The sequence below is a fragment of the Helobdella robusta genome (assembly GCF_000326865.2).
Source record: "Helobdella robusta unplaced genomic scaffold HELROscaffold_60, whole genome shotgun sequence".
NCBI classification, from domain to species: Eukaryota; Metazoa; Annelida; class Clitellata; order Rhynchobdellida; family Glossiphoniidae; genus Helobdella; species Helobdella robusta.
Genome location: NW_008705331.1, coordinates 294271 through 313461, shown reverse-complemented (window position 1 = coordinate 313461; position 19191 = coordinate 294271). Strand labels below are relative to the sequence as shown.

The following is a 19191-nucleotide window of genomic DNA, read 5'->3' as shown; positions in this document are numbered from 1 at the left end:
TTTTCTAACAACTTCTCCGTGCTATCATTCTAATGCAGAAACGCTATCAACGACATTATGTGAAAGCATGCTATCAAGCTTACGTATTTGTGATGAATTGTATAACATAATTTTTGAGAAGTGAGTTGGTAATAAAGAGTTTTTAAAAAAATGAATTTTTAAAAAATTAAAAAAAAAATTCGAATTCAAAATTTTGACAATATTGCGATTAGATAATAAATTAACATAATGCCCAAAACAACTGAAATCGTCGTTGCGCCGTGTCCAACAAGTCCAGACAGGAAACTCTCGCTACCGGCAATCGCACCACCACTGGACACAAACGCGAACGCGAGCACGAACACACTCCCAACAAGATCAGCCTCATTCTCTACAATGCCTAATGAAATAGATGCCAGACATGTCCTGAAATCTCATCATCAACTCAAAATGTACAAAATTTTTAAACAAAATTTGTCAAAGAGAAGCAACAACACTAACAACGATAGCAACAACACTTCCAACAAAATCAACTCAACCACTAACAACAACAACAATGGAGGTTTCATAAGTGAAGATGCCAACAGTTTTTATCTTGAGGCTAACTTGATAGACGCAGTTGATGAAATATCCATTATTGGGTAGCAAATTCGCAAATTTAGAAAGAAATTTCACAATTTTTTTAATACTGCAACTACATATATTGTGTGAAAATTTTTGTCAATTTTAAACTTAAATATACTGTTAAATTATTTTTAAAAAAAAAAAGCTTTCGTCATTGCGTCGACACGAATCGCTCCCTGCTGAACAGACTCATGTGGATCACCCTCCTCCTCACCGGATTCTCCCTGGCAGTTTACCAAATCAACGACCGCATCGCTCATTACTTTGAATACCCAACCAGCACCGAAATTGATGTCGTCCCATCACAAAATATGACCTTCCCTCGCGTGACTATCTGCAACGATAATTTTATAAAGTTGTCTGGCGCTCAGGCTTTGGGTTTTCTTAATTTATTTAGTTACACCTTTTTATTTAAATTTTCAATTTCAAGTTTTTTTGACAAGTGATAACAAATTTATAAAAAGGTAAGTTAACCCAAAATTTAGAATCGTTTTTATTCACAAACTTTGGAAAACGTAAAGGCCTGGTGAGTTATTATAGGCAGTTCATGAGTCCTTTTGTCATCGGGCCTGTCGTTCAAAGCGGAATGAAGAACCACATTCCTAAGTTGACTAACCAAACGGAAATAATTGAAAAGATGAAGTTTTTATCACCTGGCATGGAGCAGTTTGTATCTGTGAGTTTTTTGTAGTTTGTATTTGAAAGATGTGCGATGTTTCTTCTGAAAAAAATATAGGTACTTTTTAAGATAATTTTTTATAAAATATAAAACTTTGTGTGTTTTCATGTTTTTTTTTTATTTTACACCAAGTGTTTTTGGAATGGAATGCCGTGCCCAAACGATTTCGTGCACATGGAATTCACAAACCTTGGCCATTGTCTCTTTGTTAATCCAAGTATTTCCATTTTCTCGCTCAACATTTCATTAGGTTGAGCAAGTTTTTAAAAAATTCTAAACGAGATAGGATCATTATTAAACCATTTAATGATTAACCAGGCCAAACAGTAATTAAGATTAGCCTACACGTATATTTAAATGTCTATTTTATGGTTTTTATATTTTTATATTTGATCAACACCTAGAATACATAGCAATGCAATTCTTTTACAAAATTGTCTAGTTAGATAAACGTCATCACAAAATTAACTCATCATTATAAAAGCAGTTTGGATTTGTTTTAAAATTTTAAAAATTAATTAGAGGATTGTTACACAAATACATTGCCACATTGTTGTAATTCGTTGAAACTAGGAGAGAGGAATTTGTATGTGACTCGCCCTGGGGCAATGTTTGGACTCATGTTATTTCTGGACGCCAACCAATCTGACTACTTTGCTCAGCCGAGTCCGTCGGCTGGCTACAGGGTATCTTTGAAATTTTTTTTAGAAAATTTAATTATTTTTTTTTTATAGATTAGTCACTTAACCTGCACAAACCATAAAACTTTTGATTTGTTGAGGTTTTGTTGCACGAGCCAAATGAGCCACCTCGTATGATGGAGTTAGGGTTCAAAGTTCATCTCGGTCAAGCAGTCAACGTGGACGTGTCCGTCACAAATGTATGTTGCAGTGTTGTAATGAAGAAAGTTAACAACCTTCTTCATTAGAGAACTTTATAAACATTTGCAAATCAATACAGCTGAACAATTTCATGCCGTATTTTACATTTCTTTTTAATGAAAGACATAAACACAACAACAGATCACAAGACAGAGACCACCGTACGGATCGTGCACTGATGAAGAAGATTACAACCAGGTGGATTGCGAGTGGAAGTGCCTCAATGAGGAGATCGTCAAAAATTGCAGCTGCAGGCCTATTTATATGAAAGGTACGCAACGAAAATTCTTTAATTTGGTAGAATAAAATTATTTGATAGAATTGGGCAACTTTAGAGTTTTTTTAAATTTAACAAACAATTAAATCCTTCGTATGAACAAGCGCTACACAGTTTTTAAATTGTACAGCGATTGATGACGAGTTGGTATGCGATTATTACGAAGAAAGAAGTTGCGCCGAAGTGGTCACCGATGAATTCTACCTTAAAAAATCCAGCGGAGAGATTTCTTGCTCCTGCCCTCCAGTCTGCAATGAAATAACCTACCAGGCTTTTGTCACCGCGTCATCCTTTTCGAAAAAATATTTTGGCTACTCGAACGAAACTGCAGACTTTTCTTACATCATGGATAATAATATATTTCTGTCAATATATATAAGCAGTATGCAGTACACAAAGCTGGTGTCGACAGAGGGATATTCAACAACTGCTCTGCTGAGTGATCTCGGTGGCGCGCTCGGTCTCATCTTGGGTTCAACTTTCCTTACTGTCGTTGAAATTGTTGAGTTGATAATGGATCTGATTGTTTATGGCTATGCGAAGAAAAAAGAATTTTTGAACAGTTACAAGAAAAATGATGGATTTGATCCAACTGCTGTTGTCCTGAAACCCTTCAGAAAAGTTTTTGAGAAGCGAAATAAAAGTGAAGAAAAGATATATCCATATGAGGTTGATGCTCAGTGATGGAGTGGCGATGTGTTAATTTTAATTTTATGAAAAAGTCTAATATGAATTATTATTTAAAGATTCCAAAAACTAATTCATGTTATTATGTAGTTCATGTGTCACCAAACTGAAGTTTAAATATAATTTCAAAATTGCACATTCTTCTATGCACATTAAAATTAAAAAAAAATTATTAAACAAATATTTCGACTTAGAATAAAAACAAAAAACATTAAATGAATTTTGGAGTAAAAGTGGGTATTGATCTTATTTATGACAAAAAACATTTTCTCGCAGATCAGTCAGTTATGATGTATTGTTTACTCGTGATCCACATGTATGCGTGCAACTACGTTCTGGACTGTCAATGTTTGCCTACAAATTTGCGTGGGCTTGGGCGATGTTTGGATAATGTGCGTGGTTTATGTGCTCAATTTTTAAAAATTTTTCCAAGGTTATTGAAATTTTATTTGAAAAAATCAGACACACTGAAAAATTTAAAAAAAGATTTTTGCCAAAAACCACGAAACTCGTCAAAATTTATTGGACGATGTTCTTGTTAGTAACTCAGATCTCATTGAACAATTTATTTGGATAGTAAATTGAAAAGCAAATTATTAGTTCAATACCGCCAAATTATTGACCAACCTTCCATTAGCGGTTTATCATGAGCATAAGTGCACGGGAAAAATCTTTCTGAGTTACTTAGCAGAACAAACATCAGCTGTTTGTCTTCAACCTCGGCGAATGTTATAAAATATACTCCACACCCATCATCAATCCCACATTCAGCTGAAACTATCGCATCACTTCTTCATTTCTGTAATTTGTTAAGTTAGTTATTCATTTCAAAATTTTTAGTTGGAGATATCGATGGCCGACAATAATGAACAAACACCAGAATGATATGACGATAGAATCCAGCCAGTGCATGGACTGCAGAACACTATCTGGCAGAGGTATCAAAGTCAATGAAGCTTTCACTTACTCCTTAGATGTGGCACGAACTGATGTGCACATAAGAATTACAGATTGTAAGAAGGGTGAAGACGATGGTAAAGATTGTTCTGGAAGGAATATCGACAGAAATGTTAACAAAAATTATAATGAAAGTAACATTACTAACACCGATTCCACTCACCAAAGATCAAAAATGAGAAATAACAATGTTGTAATTATTCAAAACCAGGATGACAACAAAAGCAAGACATTTGATGGGAACGTAAACGGAGATAATAAAGATAAAAATATTTACGACAAAAATTTTAACAAACAAGACACTAAAATTGAAAATTCTTTCCAGGAGAAAGAAGTTATTCAAACCAACGAGAACAAAACCGACGACATATCGGAAGCAGTGCCAGCCAGCAGCAGCTTGCGACAGCGCAAGTTCAGCTCGTTGAACCAGTTCGGCATGAAGAAGTTGTGGAGGAAGTACAGTTTGAAGAATGATAACAACGATAATTTTTATTACTTCGCCACTAATCTGTGGAACTCTCTCGATGAGATATCAATAATCGGGTAGGTCTTTCGTACTAATGTGGGAGTCTCTATATTAGATTTTCATGTTTCAAAGTTTCTTTCAGGTTTTAAATAATTTCATTCTTTTTCTCAGTTCATTTCGTATTGTAGTATTTTAATTTCACATTTATTTTGTCAAATTTTGTCAACCAATCTGACGAAAAACACCTTTTGTTGCGGCTGAGTTTTGAATTATGCAGCTTGTGTTGGGTAAATAATTCGAGCATGAGTTTTTAATCCAGTGAAATAAGATTTAAAATGTTAAAAGTATGTTCCAGAATAACATTTTATACTATTGGCTCATGAAATAAAGTGAAAACTAAAATATATTAGTCTATTGTTTTTCACAACAGTATGAAACATTGTGCGGACAGCAATCGCTCGCTCATAAACCGTGTCATGTGGTCCATCTTCATAATTTTCGGGTTTTTGCTGGCAGTGTACCAAGTAAAAGATCGTGTTATGTACTATCTCAAATACCCCACTTCTATCGACTATGACATCGTCACTTCTCACATCACACTCCCTCAAGTCACGGTCTGCAACAACAACTTCATCAAGAAGTCTTCAGCCGCTAATCTCAGTAAAATGACATCTTTATTTTTCAGAAAAGACATTATAAAATTGTTTATTCGCTAATAATTTTTTCAAATAGTTAATTTTCAGCTATTAATCACAATTTGATTATCTATTAATAATGTTTAGGTTTGGTGGAATACTTCAGAAAGTTAGACCCTCTCGGTGTAAGAATCAAAGTCGAGAATTACCACAACCTTACTTATTTAAACAATGCGGGAATTATCGAAGCAAGGAAATTCCTATCTCCAGGACTCGAGCAGTTGGTATATGTTAGTCCAAGTTTCTTACTTGTTAATTTATTTTTTCATCATAAATATAGTTCCTCAAATTCTTGATAATTTTTCAACATTGTTGCTAATGCGACCTTAGTGCATTTGGAATGGTCAGGTATGTCCCGTGGAGATCATCGGCACAACGTTCACAAATGCTGGCCAATGTATTATTGTCAATCCCAGTACGTTTTTAAATAAAAGTCTTTTCTTTTTTTGTGTGTTTGTTAGGATGAAATTGTCACTCCTTTATAAAGAACTTAGAACGCCTTTGATGACGTTTTAAGAAAATTATATAGGTGTTAAGAAAGTTACATACGTGTGAGTGTGATTGTCTCAATTTTGTTTGAATTTAACGATGGTTTACGTGTTGGAGTAGCAGCTGTAGGCCTTAAATGTTCATTTGATAAAACGTTAGATAGAAATAACACTAACTTATCGATTGAGTGGTTTAACATCAAAAATGTTAAACCACTATAAATAATAAACAATAAATGCAATGTGCTTCGAATGTTTCATATGTTCAAAGTTAAAGAAATTTTTTTTTCATTTAAAATATTTTAAAATTCATCACTAGGTAAAGCTAATTCGAATTTCCTCAACGGACCCGGTGCTCTATCAGGACTGGTGTTGATTTTATTCGCCAACCAATCTGACTACTTGATGCAAAAGTTTTTCTCGCTTGGATTCACTGTAATTATTTTTTAATCATTTTCTACGTTTAAAAATAAGCTAGCTAACAAATTTCTAATGATTAATAATGATAATGTTTGACGTAAATTTTAAAATGTGGTTAAATTCTTGCCAGGTGTTGGTTCACGACCCAAAAGAGCCACCTCAAATGTTGGAACTTGCCTTGAATGTCAACCTTGGGGAGGAAGTCAACGTGGCCGTGTCAGTTACGAATGTTAGTAGAGAGTTCATCCATTCACTTTCAACGAACTTTGATAGTTGGATGACTCAACTGAATGATTGAACAATTCAAATTTAAATACTCAAGCTTCCTATTAATTTTTGGAATCTTAAAATTAAATATCAGCGCTGGAAATTAATGTATGTATGTGATTGACAAGATAACCAGGCTGAAACATCCACACGGAATATGCACAGATCAGGAAGGTTACCACTTCACCAAATGCAAGTTGGAATGCGTGACAAGGATCATAATTAGCAACTGCAGTTGCAGACCCATTTACATGGAAGGTTGCATAACATGAAACGTACATTTTCAAACTCCAGTTTAAACTACGACTTGTTTTGAATTTTAGAGATTGGGAATGAATCAATATGCAATTACAACGAAGAATTTCATTGTGCTGATAAGGTGATGAGAAATTATTATCTTAATAGCTCACAAAATGGTAACGACGACTGCCCACCGATGTGCAACGAAGTTACGTACCAAACTTCAGTCACTGGCTCAAAATTTTCACCCGTTAACTTTCATTATATCAAACCATTATTTGAAAACAAATCGATCGAATTCAAACCTAGCGATGTAGTCATTTTACGAATTTACATGAGCAGCATGGAGTACACCAAAGTCTCGACCGTCAAAGCTTATTCAGAGATGGCGCTGCTGAGCGACCTGGGTGGTGCCTTGGGACTTCTTCTAGGATCAACTTTCCTTACTGTTTTCGAAGCTTTTGAACTGTTTTGGGATTTTTGTTTATACACCTACGCCAGGAAGAAGAATTGGATAAAAATATGGAAAGCCTAGTGTGGCTGATTCGATTCGACAACTGTTGACGCGTTTGTTGAGAACTTTTTGAAAGTTACAACTAGAAATACATCACACTTCATGAATTGTTATTTTTTTACTATTTATTTATATCAAAATTGATTAAATGTTTTTTAGTTATTCACATTTAAACACGAACACATTAATGTTTCTGTGTAAAAACAAATTTTCAATAAAATTTTTAAATGTTCAGTATAAAATTATTTTGTTAATATCAATGAACCAAAAATATGAAAAATAAGAATAGGTACTTTTTGACAACAACAGTTAACAGTTCACTTGAGTTTTCAGGCAAAATCTTCATCCTAAACATACGCAGTTTAATTGCGTAGGCGTTTTAGAGATTTCAGCTGAAAGTGAAAAGTAAAAAATAGTAGATCATTGTTGTTGCTATGTTGCTATATCGTTGTCCAGATTAATGCTGCTTATTATTGCCTCCACTTTCATTCATTTAGTAACAACAACAACACATTTATTCATTTTTTTCATGTTTTTAATGGAAAATGGTTTATTCCTTTGTTAGGTCATTACCTTGTATTTCTGTAAAAGATGAAAAATTGTTGCCTGAGGAGCAAACACTCTAAGCCAAAAAAACGTAGCCATTAAAATTTTAATTATCAAATTTTAATTATTATTTATAGATTGAAATATTGTGAAATTAATACTTTTAAATGTTTATATTTTTGAAATAAATTTACAAACAATTATTTAGAGTGTTTAAAATAATGGTACGCAAAGTGATAATTAACGTCATAATGAATCGATTTGACTACATTAGTGGCTCCAATGTAATTCGACCACGATCTACAGTTTTTATTATATTGTTTGGAATCATTTAGGAACATTTCGAAAGGCAAAAATGTGATCGATGTTGTTAGCTTCAAACTACTCTATCATTAAACAGTAAACGTACATTGACCTTTCACTATATTATCACATACTTAAGTGAAACTTTAAAGGCGCTTGAAGTTTTTTAAAATGTTCTATGATATGATTCATTAACTCAGATTGTGCCAAATATCAAATTTTCAAATAATTAGAGATCATTCTTTAAATTAAAATTTTAATAGAGATAACAACAGGTATTGTAGCGTTAATATGAATCCTACTGGTGAAGGTTTTTGTGGTAATGAAAATATTTTTAAAATTAACGTTGGTGTCGTCAACAATGATATCAGAGCGAAGATTGAGAATTGTGACAGCAGCGGGATAGATGAATGCCCGCCTTCAACAAACATTTTTAAAAAGTTCAAACTCAGTTCTCTAAGAAGGTTTAAGATAAACAAAATACTAAAAATTTGCAGTGTCAATAGCAATGGCCAAGACGATTTGTATTTTGTCGAAACGAACTGATGAAATCTCTTGATGAGATATCGATTATTGGGTTCGTAGCGAGTGTACAACAGACACACTTTTTCAATATTTCGATAAAAAATTTTCTCTACTCTGTGAGCTCAAATTTAGTTTACGGTGTAATAAACAAAATTTAATTTTAAGAGTTAATGCTAAATGATTTTTTTTCATTTAAGTAGCAAAATTTAAATTAAAGTTATTTTCTTTAATTGAAAATTTCGTTCTCACAAAAACACTTTCTAACTAACTCAGAATAAAACATTCGATGGATTATGATCGCTCCTTGATAAGCCGAATCATTTGGGCAATCCTTGTCACTCTGGCTGCTTTTCTAGCTATTTATCAAATCGGGACACTTCTTTTTCGCTACTTGGAGTACCCCACATATACAGAGCTGGATATTATGTCCTTGCGAAGTTTGAAGTTTCCTCGAATCACCATCTGCAACAATAACTACGTGAAAAAATCAGCAGCTGAAAGTTTATGTAGGAGAGTGTTTAGCGGTTAAAGATATTTGTTATTGACTAAAATTTAAAATTATTTCACAGGTTTAGTTGACTATTTTCAACCATTAACCCCTATCAGTTTGATGAAAATGGCCAAAAATATCAATCAAACACAAAAGTACCAAACAAAGTTTCGTGGCCGAAAAGTAAACGTTAGCACGAGGAAATTATTATCTCAAGGCATGGAACAAATTATAGATGTTAGCATTGCTCATGTCATTTCAGTAGGAATCAAAAAAATAATTCAACAAGAATTATTAGATTATTTAATAACTGAACGTAGGTAGCTTGGAATGGTAAATTATATACACACGATGCTATGAAGACGATGTTCACTGATTTCGGACAATGTTTTCGACTCAAGTACGAACGTTTTTACTTTTAGCAATTCATTTTTACAAACTTTTTACTTTAATACATTAATGCCATATTTATGTACTTATGTTATTTATGATACTTATGTACATGAAACACGACGTGAAATGTCATTGTGTTAAATGATTGATTATCCAACACAATCGATAAACGTAAAAAATCTTGCTTGCTATAATTCATTGATTAAGGGTTAAAAAGGTTAAAGGTCATTCTCTCTTCTGCACCTGCTTCAAGGGTTTCGATGACAACGCACACAGCGTATATGAATACGGTATTACCCGTGAAAACCATGCATATGATAGGGTTACTTTTGGGTTCAACATTTTTTACTTTCATTGAAATTTTAGAGTTAGTTTGGAAAATATTTATTTACGTTTCGGCAAAAATATTGCAAAATTAATGCAAATGAGGATGAAGTAGCATGAAGGACTTGAATTTTTTTAATATATTTCACTTTTAACATGAGGCTCATACATTTTTTAAATATATAGCCTCATGGCTTTATACAATGAAATATTTTACCTGTTATATGTTTTACATAGACACTTACGATAATGGTTGAAGATGTTATTCGCGTTCATAAGCCAAAACATCGTTAGACATGTCTTTGAAAATGTTTCTCTTATAAAAATTGTGTCAATTTAAAAAATATTGGCATAAACATATTGTATAAACATTGTGAAAATAAAATATTACTAATGCAAGTTTTAATCAACTCTTTCCAAATTACAATTTTAAAACCGAAGACGTCGTCTAGCATAGCGTTTCATTAAAAAATTATGCAAGAATTGATACAAAATTATAAATCATATACCAACTATTAATAAATATTTTGTTATATATAACTATGTATATATAACAAAGTGAAATATGATGAAATTATATATAATTATGTATAACATAAAAATATAGTAAAGTTATATATAATTATGTGTAACAAGGTGAAATAAACAAAAAGCAATGAGGTGTATTGACCATTTTGAATACGAAAACATATTCAAAATGAAATATATATATATATATATATATATATATATATATATATAGAGAGAGAGAGAGAGTGAGTGAGAGAGCAAATATGTGAAAAAAATTTCAAGTATGAAGACAAACTATGAAATAAAAAAAATTTTCGAATCATTGAAAATTTTAAAAAGTTCAACAAATAAAAAGACAAATCTCTAGAACGAAAGTTTATTGTTTATATAGGATATGAAATTAATATTTCCTTACATTTTCATTAGTGTGAAACATTCTTTAAAGTAAGTTCTGAAGAATTTTTAAAAGTCTTTTAAAACAATATTTTTTTATTCAAATGCGTATTCAAGATAAAAATTTTTGGCTAATAATGTTATGTCAATGTAAGCACAAATAATTAGTTTAAATATAACGTAAAATATATGACCACCCTAATAGCACCAAAATTTTTTAAAGCGTTTTAAAAATCGATTGTCTTCATTTAAAAAAATACTTTAATTCATGCTAAAATATTTGAGTGGCCCATTAGAACGCATCGTTAATATTGGCAATTCCGTGCTTAGAATAATGCTTCAATCAAGTTTTTTTTATGAAGATTGATCTCTTAAAAGCACCACAAATTCACAACTGCACTAAAAAATTGCTGAACTCAACCGCTGGTTTCAAATCAAATATTTTAAAAGAATTTTAATGTTTTAAATACTGTTTGCAGTTTAACAATGAATTTTAAAATATAATATACATTATAATGATAATGACATCGTCGGAGGTTACTTAAAAGCAGGTAGTTGCGGAAACAGGTTAGTTATCTTATGGATGGAAACGCAACAAAATATCAGACATGAGTTACAATCCCAATGATACTCTATCTACAAATAGCACGGATACAATTGCTTCATTTCAAATCAAAGGTAACAAAAATAAAGACGACACTGAAGAAAGGGATGGCCCTAACAACAAACGCAATAAAAATCGCAAGGACGTTGATATCGGTGGGTTGGTAATAACATCGGGAAGTTTGAGAGAGCACAGATTCAATACGTCGAAGAAGTTCAGAATAAAGAGGATATGGAAGCAGTACAAGAGGAACGATAGTGAAGAGGAGGATATTTATTTACTTGAAGCAAATCTGTTGAAATCTCTCGACGAAATATCGATTATCGGGTGGGTTTATTTTTAACGGGAAATTCTTTTAAATTTGCAAATTTTTCAAATGGTTTTCAACACTTCAAACAATGTAAAACTGCCTACAAAGAGTTGCAGAAATCATTTTCTACGTAGGTTATTCCATTACCTATTTCATTTACAATTTTGCTTATTCAGATTTCGCTCCCAAATAAATGCTTCAAAAAATTATAAAATTATATTAAATTATAAATCCTTACCGGTAAAAATAACATAGGGTAAAACACACTATGGACACAAATCGTTCACTGATGAATCGAACCATGTGGGCTCTCCTCGTCTTCGCAGCATTCTGCCTGGCCATCTACCAAATCAAAGAACGCATCTCGCATTACCTGGCCTACCCAACCTTGACAGAGCTCGACATCGTCCAATCTGTAAGCATGCCATTCCCCCAGGTCACAATATGCAACAACAATTATATCAAGATGTCGGCAGCTGAAAAGCTAGGTTCAACTTTTTCAAATTTTTGTGTAATTTTTATAAATTATTTTGAAACATCAATAACAAATTATTTAATATTTACATATGCTACTAAATAAAGATATTTAAATTTCCACAATGAAAATTTGTTTAAAATTTTTTACTTTCATAAAATCATAAAAATCTTATTCAGGCTTGGTGGAATACTTTCAGCAGTTCACTCTGAATTATAAAATGGAAGCTAACCACTCAACTGTTAAAAACTTTAGTTACTCAAAGTTCGACAACGAATCAGAATTCATCAAAGCCAGAAAATTGTTATCACCCGGAGCCGAACAAATTCTTTTGGTAGTTTTTCATTTCATTTTTTATAAATATTAATCTTGATAGACAACTTTCAAAAAATTATTGAAACATCCACTGAGAAGTGTTTTTGGAGTAAGAAACCTTGTTCGAAAGAGACGATAAGTACAACATTCACAAATGAAGGACAGTGCATTGTTATCAATCCAAGTTAGTTACCGGTGCTGATTAAAATGTGCGCGAGCGATATGATACCACAAGAATTTGATTTTCTTGATTAACAAATTGAAACCTTGATTAGGGAAATCATTGAACTTCGGTAACACAGCAGGCGTTTCTATGGGACTGCATTTATTTTTATTCGCAAATCAGTCGGATTATTTTGTGCCAAATGGATATTCAGTTGGATTCAAGGTCATTATTTATAGCTATTAATATTTTTAAAACATTTTTATGTAAAAAAAATATATTGCCAAAATTATTTGATGAATACTATCAGCCAATCATGTTAGTTAAGAAAATTCAAGTTAGGCTTAAGTTTTCTTTGTTAACAAACCTCCAATTTATAAATTTGTTTCTCTTAGATTTTAAACACTAGAACGTATTGTAGAACGACTTAAAAAAAATTTTTTAATTGATTTAAAACTTTGCAATTAAACATTAGTTTTTTCCACCACAGGTTTTGGTTCATGAACCAAATGAACCAGCACGTATGAGTGAACTAGGGTTCATGGTCAGTCTCGGCGATGAGGTCAACATTCCTATATACGTAAATGAGGTTGATCAGATTTTCAAAATTAATGCTCGGTGTATCATTTTATTTAATATTAATTTTGGAATTGAGATGAATGTCCAAGTATCATTCATTCAATTTTCTCATCTATTTTATTTTCTCATCTAAAAACGCAGAAACGTTACTACAATTTATTTAAAAAACAAAAATGTGACAGATTGGAAGACTGAAATTTCCACACGGCACGTGCACAGATCAGCCGAACTACCATCCAATCAAATGTGAACGAACATGTGCCACCCGTGAGATCGTCAAAAAATGTAACTGCAGGCCTATCTACTTGGAAGGTTGTACACAGATTTTCAATTTCCATTTCAAATTATTCTTGAAACTTTTTAAACTATTTTAATCTAAGAAATCGGCAATGAAACAATATGCGATTACTACAAAGAAACAATCTGCGCTGAGGTAGTCATGAACGAATACAACTCCAACAAGCCGGACATTTCTTGCCCGTGTCCACCCCTTTGCAATGAAATAACCTACCAAACATCCGTCTCTGGATCTAAATTATCTGAACAATTTATAACTGCCATAAGTAAGTTGATGAAAGAAGTTCCTAAGATATGGACAGCCAACGATCTCGTCTTTTTGAAAATTTACTTCAGCAGTATGCAGTACACTAGGGTTGAAAACGTCGCCGAATACTCAGTGATGTCACTTTTGTGTGATCTAGGCGGAGCTTTGGGGCTACTCCTTGGTTCAACTTTTCTGACTGTGTTTGAAATTTTTGAGTTAATCTGGGACCTAGTTGTTTATTTTGTAGTGAAAATGAAGGAAAAATATCGAAATAAGATGGTATGGGTTGTGAAAAGATTTTAGGCAGCGATGCTTACAATTGATCCTCTAATACATTTCAATATTTCTCAAAAGTTTTAAACATATTAAAAACGTGAATAATGTATCTTAAATTTTTTTAATTAAATGGAATCAAATATCAAAATTCAATAAATTATTTACAATAACTTCAAGAAATATATGCTATGAGTTAGAAAGTAATTATTTAACCGACTTTAACGATATTTTTCTTTCGAAATTTATGAACTGTTTGACAACTTTGAATAAATCATCACTAAAATTTTCTTTAAAAGATCTTCACATAATTATCACAAATTAACATTTATTAATTTAAATACATTAAAAAAGCATATCTCACAACATATTATTCATTTCAACAATTACATCAATCAAAGTTATATCAAAATTAGTAAGACTTATAACTCGAATCGAATCTATTGAGAACCTGATTATAAATAATAAAATATTTTAATTTTCAAATATTGAAAAGATTTAAAAAATGATTAATTGATTAAATAAATAAATAATAAACATTAATAAAACCGGTTCGTAGCAATGGTTACATTACATACAGAGATCTTGAAGGCAATTCAATTGCAACGTGTACTGCAAAGATGTAAGATTATTATTATTAGCAGATGGTCAAAAATTAAAATTCAATTCCACTGTCTTTAAATAATTGACATCATTAATTAACTCATCGCGTCATGAAAATATTTACAAAGATTTGAAACATACATACATTAACTTAAATTCAAGATGAAATATGGAAGTATTAGAGTATACAAAACCGAATGATTGAACTTACAGACAGGATCGAAAAAAATGAAATTTTCTTAAAATGAAAAAAGTTAAAAAAGGCGAAAAATATAGGGAAGAAGAAACGTTTAAAATGTTTGACAAACAAGATAAAAAGCCAAATTATTCAATCACTTACAATATTCAAACAATTATTTTTAATCAATACCTATATAATTCTGTCTCATATATTTTTGTGTAGAACATGAAGGTCTCAAAATTTTGAAAATCTTCTAAATCTACAACGATCTTCTTGGTACATTAAATGTTATTTTTAGGTTTATCATACTTTTTTTTCTTAAAAAATATTCACCCGTGAGAGGAAGATTTGTTTTAATTATTTAATTAATTATTCAATTAATTATTTAATTAATTCAATTAGTCGTTTTAATCATATTTTCGAGTGCTGATTGAACTATAGCGAAATGGCGATGACTGCAAATTTAATTAATTGGATAATTGCTTAATCAAATGAGACGCGATTGCGTATATCATGTGATTTGTTGCATGGTGATCCAATTAATGATGGTGAAGATGATGAAGATGATAAGGATGATGAGGAAGAAAAAGATGATGAAGGACGCGGTTATTGTAATGATTGTGTCAATATGCAGTGATGATGGCTATTAAGCGAAATGGTGATTTCGATCAAATGTTCTCACGGCTAGAATGTTTGTAAGCTAGGCTTCCGATGTGACAATTTATACAGGTTAACATTTTCAAAATTAAAAAAGAAATAAAAAATGTTCACAAGATTAATTTAATTTTTGAAAAAGAAGAAAACCAGAAAATTTTTTTAAAGACGGCAAAATAAAATCCCAACCACCTGTTAACTATTTCAAGAGGAATTGAACCTAAATTTTTGACCCTTGAAATTTAATGAATAAATGCCCATCAAACAAAAGAAAAACACGGATGAATGAATGAATGAATGAATGAATGAATGAATGAATGAATGAATGAATAAATGAATGAACGAACGAAAGAACGAACGAATGAATGAATGAATGTGCCTGATTTTCAGGGCTGATAATTTTTCAAGGAATACAATAAACCTCCACTCAAAAATATAAATATATTTATACAATTGTATAAGTGGATCAGAAAAATAAAAAATTATATCAAAGAAAAAGAGAAAAATGAGAGAAAGAGGACGAAAACATGAAAAAAAAAGAGAGAAAAATCAGAACGAAACGAATCACACAAGTCAGAACAGTGAATGGAAGACACTAAAAATCATCAAACAAGTTCATTACTCGACTGTCATGAATGGCATTTTAATTTGTTCATTTCAAATGGTATAAATTTGTTTTATTTTTTAAAAGATGCTAAGTATGATAGAGGCAATATTATAGAGACAGTCAGATCACAAACTTCTTACTATCTCTTTTGATTGATTGGAAACATTGAACGAAACCTCAGAAGAAATATAAATAAAAAAATTGGCACACACAAAGGAAGTGCTTTCTGGCACGGATATGTTTGAAGAAACAAAATTCGGACGAAAAAATCTCACAAAATTAAAAAAATTATACAAAATCTAAATAAACATTTTAATCAGGAAAATTAAACGCCTAAAAAACGTCATCATCAGCTGCTTCGAATGACCTTGAGTGACCCTTAATATTGTTGTATGTCGTTTTTTTGAACCTGCTGTCGTTGATGGATGTTTTTTGTGTTGTGCCATGCGCTGCCTGTGTTGTTGTTGGCGACGATGTTGCCGGGTTCAAGAAATAATAATTTGTCGGGTTGGAAAATTTTTTATCTCTGCGTTCGTAAATTTGCTGCTGCTTATTCACAAATTTTGAAGTGGTTGGAAAATTTGTTAACGACTGAACGTTGAGCTCTTGTAAGCACGAAGGGTTTTTTCCAGTATTTTCACGGAGTGGCCTCTTGTGGTGACCTTTGTTAGCGTGTGGCGATCGCTTCAAATCATTGTCATTAGTGTTGAAAAACTTGCCGACAACGTCGTTGTTGTTGTTGTCGTTGCTGCAGTCGTTGTTGACGTTATTGCTGAGAAGTTGAGCGGTTTCTTCAGTGTCCAATGCATCGTTGTGTGAGTAGTTGCTGAACTTTTTGCCGGCATTGTTGTTGCTGCTGCCGCTGAAATTGTGGTGGCTTCGAGTGTCGTGCCGCTTCTTGGGAGGTTTCTCTGCAAAAAAAATAAATAAGTCTAAGTTTTGTTTTTGTTATCATCATCGTCAACATGTTTTTATATTAACTCGTTTTAACATCATCAGTAAATATTTATATCCTAAGCTTCATCACTGCATAACAACTTAATAACATATCAACACCAAACAACAGCAGCGGCTTCAGCATCTTTAGTACGAACAACAACACAGCAGAACATCGAAGGCACAATCTCGTTGAGCAAAATGCAATTTATCAAAAAATGTCTTTCATCTACCTAGTCGACCGGACCAAGAACATCCTGAATAATTTTCTACAGTAAAGTCACGTACGACAAAAATACCCACATACAATGAATAACATACAGTGTACAACAACATACAACAATCAACAATGTACAACATACAACAATGTATGACATACAGTGTACAACAACATACAACAAACAACAATGCATAACATACAACAATGCATCACATACACACAAAAAGTACAGCTCAACACACCCAAAGACACTTTCGTTACGAATAAAATTTTATAGCATTCGTACAACCCATATAATAAGCATTACTGTCACACGGATACACACACACACAGATACAATAAGCACACACACACATATACATGCGCACACTCAACATTTGCAAGACCCAAAATGCATCCATCCATTGCATGTACAACCCACATATGTCACTTACTGTTAAATAAATGCGGCACATATGTTACACACAACATAAGCATTGATTAAAAATCTTGTACAACAGACACAAATACAAAATTGTACCGCCCACACAACGAAAACTACATCTGAGCTATATGAAGCAAAAAAAAACCAAAATATGAACAAACACTACTAAAGCGATACCACTACTACTACTGATGCTGCTACTACCATTACTACTTTTGTTGCTGCTGCGACTGCTACTACTACAACAGCAACAGCAGCAACGACACTGAGACAACTACAACAACGAGACGAGATTGTAGAATGAGATTCATGCATGCAATCTGCCCTCGAAACAATGCGTCAGAGTGGAAAGGCTGAGCTTGTCAAACGTGTGGCTAATTAATGAACTTCTATAATTTATTACATCAAATTGGTCACAAGCAAAGTTTTTGCGGAGTGAAAAACAAAAAAAGAAGAAACTTTAAAGTTTAAAAAGTGGAGTTTTGAAAAAATTCAAACTCGAGAATATTTTATACGGAACACTTCGCAATCGTGTTGTCAGTATTTTTGTCTTCTTTTTTAAAGTTTTTTAATTTGAATGAACTCAATAATTAGATAAATAGATTGAATTTGGCTAAAATCAGTGATATGAACAATTAAATTTTTTGAAAACATTATCATAAATTGTGCACATTATCATAAATTATGCACATACATTAAGCAGACTCTTGCATGTTGGACAGTAAATTTAGCAGCAAGGCACGAAACAAACAATCAGCATGTCCTTACTGTGGCTTGTTTGTTGGTTGGCTTCAATGCGACCAACCATAAAATAGCCAGTATCTGATCGTTTATGTTGCTGTTGGTGTGTTTGCTGGTTTGTTTGTTTGTTTGTTGTTGTTGGTTATGTCTGTTGTTGTTGTTGGTTGTGGTTTGTTGTTGTTGGTGGTGGTGGTTTGTTAGTTGTGGTTGTTGTTATGCTGTTGTTTAAAAATAATTGTTTTTGTTTGTTGTTTCAACTTTCTGGTTTGCAGTTTTCTTCTTCATTTGTTCGATGGTCGGCTGGTTGGTTTGTACTTTGTTTTTGCTGTTTAACTCTGTGTTATGTTGGCTATCTTTGTATTTTATGGGGAATATTATTCTAAAAAAATTTGGAGATGCATTATGTTAATTCACTCTTAATTCACCCGTAGCATTTTCATTTGCATGCTTATCTGCATTTTGTTTTTTGATTTTTTTTTCTCAAAATGCTTTCAAAAATTAACTTTTCTGAAAAAAATTAACAAATGCAGCAAATCTTTTGATAAAGCTTAAAACAATTCAAATTAAAGTAGTCAAACCAAAAATAGTTTTTAAATTTAAAAAATTTCTGACGTTATGAAAAATTTTGAGGTCCATAAATACGAGGACATGGTGTTTAATGCTCAAGCCCAGTCTCCATGCCAACATCCGTTCGTCCATAAAATGTAAAAATATTAATAAATAATAAATCTCGGTAATAAAATTTCTGCTTCAATTATTCAACCATATTGTGAATGTATGTGCGCGTCTGTGAGCTCAAATATATACGATGAGATACTTCGTAAGGCACATAAAGCATGCAAAAGTTTCATCAATGTCTGCCTTTCTTTATAGCCGTCCACCGCATCTAATTAACTTGAAGTCC

The 19191-nt window shown here is 32.2% G+C and overlaps 5 protein-coding genes across 5 annotated transcripts; 4 read left to right on the top strand and 1 right to left on the bottom strand.

The window, feature by feature from the left end:
* Positions 1-228: 228 nt before the first annotated feature.
* On the top strand, positions 229-3124 carry HELRODRAFT_180237 (hypothetical protein; the record flags this gene model as incomplete). Its single annotated transcript, XM_009029560.1, has 8 exons — positions 229-620; positions 749-981; positions 1068-1279; positions 1415-1499; positions 1856-1968; positions 2064-2162; positions 2305-2434; positions 2571-3124. 8 exons carry the CDS (start codon positions 229-231, stop codon positions 3122-3124), a joined length of 1818 nt encoding a protein of 605 aa, XP_009027808.1.
* An 868-nt stretch (positions 3125-3992) lies between these two features.
* On the top strand, positions 3993-7195 carry HELRODRAFT_180236 (hypothetical protein; the record flags this gene model as incomplete). Its single annotated transcript, XM_009029559.1, has 8 exons — positions 3993-4627; positions 4981-5210; positions 5333-5475; positions 5576-5660; positions 6053-6102; positions 6284-6382; positions 6549-6678; positions 6744-7195. The coding sequence occupies 8 exons, from the start codon at positions 3993-3995 to the stop codon at positions 7193-7195; spliced, it is 1824 nt and encodes a 607-aa protein (XP_009027807.1).
* Positions 7196-8314: 1119 nt separating this feature from the next.
* Positions 8315-9077, top strand: HELRODRAFT_180235 (hypothetical protein; the record flags this gene model as incomplete). The annotated part of the gene is made up of 2 exons (XM_009029558.1): positions 8315-8487; positions 8822-9077. The coding sequence occupies 2 exons, from the start codon at positions 8315-8317 to the stop codon at positions 9075-9077; spliced, it is 429 nt and encodes a 142-aa protein (XP_009027806.1).
* Positions 9078-11266: 2189 nt separating this feature from the next.
* On the top strand, positions 11267-13951 carry HELRODRAFT_180234 (hypothetical protein; the record flags this gene model as incomplete). Its single annotated transcript, XM_009029557.1, has 7 exons — positions 11267-11589; positions 11828-12060; positions 12424-12546; positions 12638-12750; positions 13016-13114; positions 13287-13416; positions 13485-13951. 7 exons carry the CDS (start codon positions 11267-11269, stop codon positions 13949-13951), a joined length of 1488 nt encoding a protein of 495 aa, XP_009027805.1.
* A 2348-nt stretch (positions 13952-16299) lies between these two features.
* Positions 16300-18937, bottom strand: HELRODRAFT_180233 (hypothetical protein; the record flags this gene model as incomplete). The annotated part of the gene is made up of 4 exons (XM_009029556.1): positions 16300-16877; positions 18315-18399; positions 18546-18666; positions 18900-18937. 4 exons carry the CDS (start codon positions 18935-18937, stop codon positions 16300-16302), a joined length of 822 nt encoding a protein of 273 aa, XP_009027804.1.
* Positions 18938-19191: the final 254 nt, after the last annotated feature.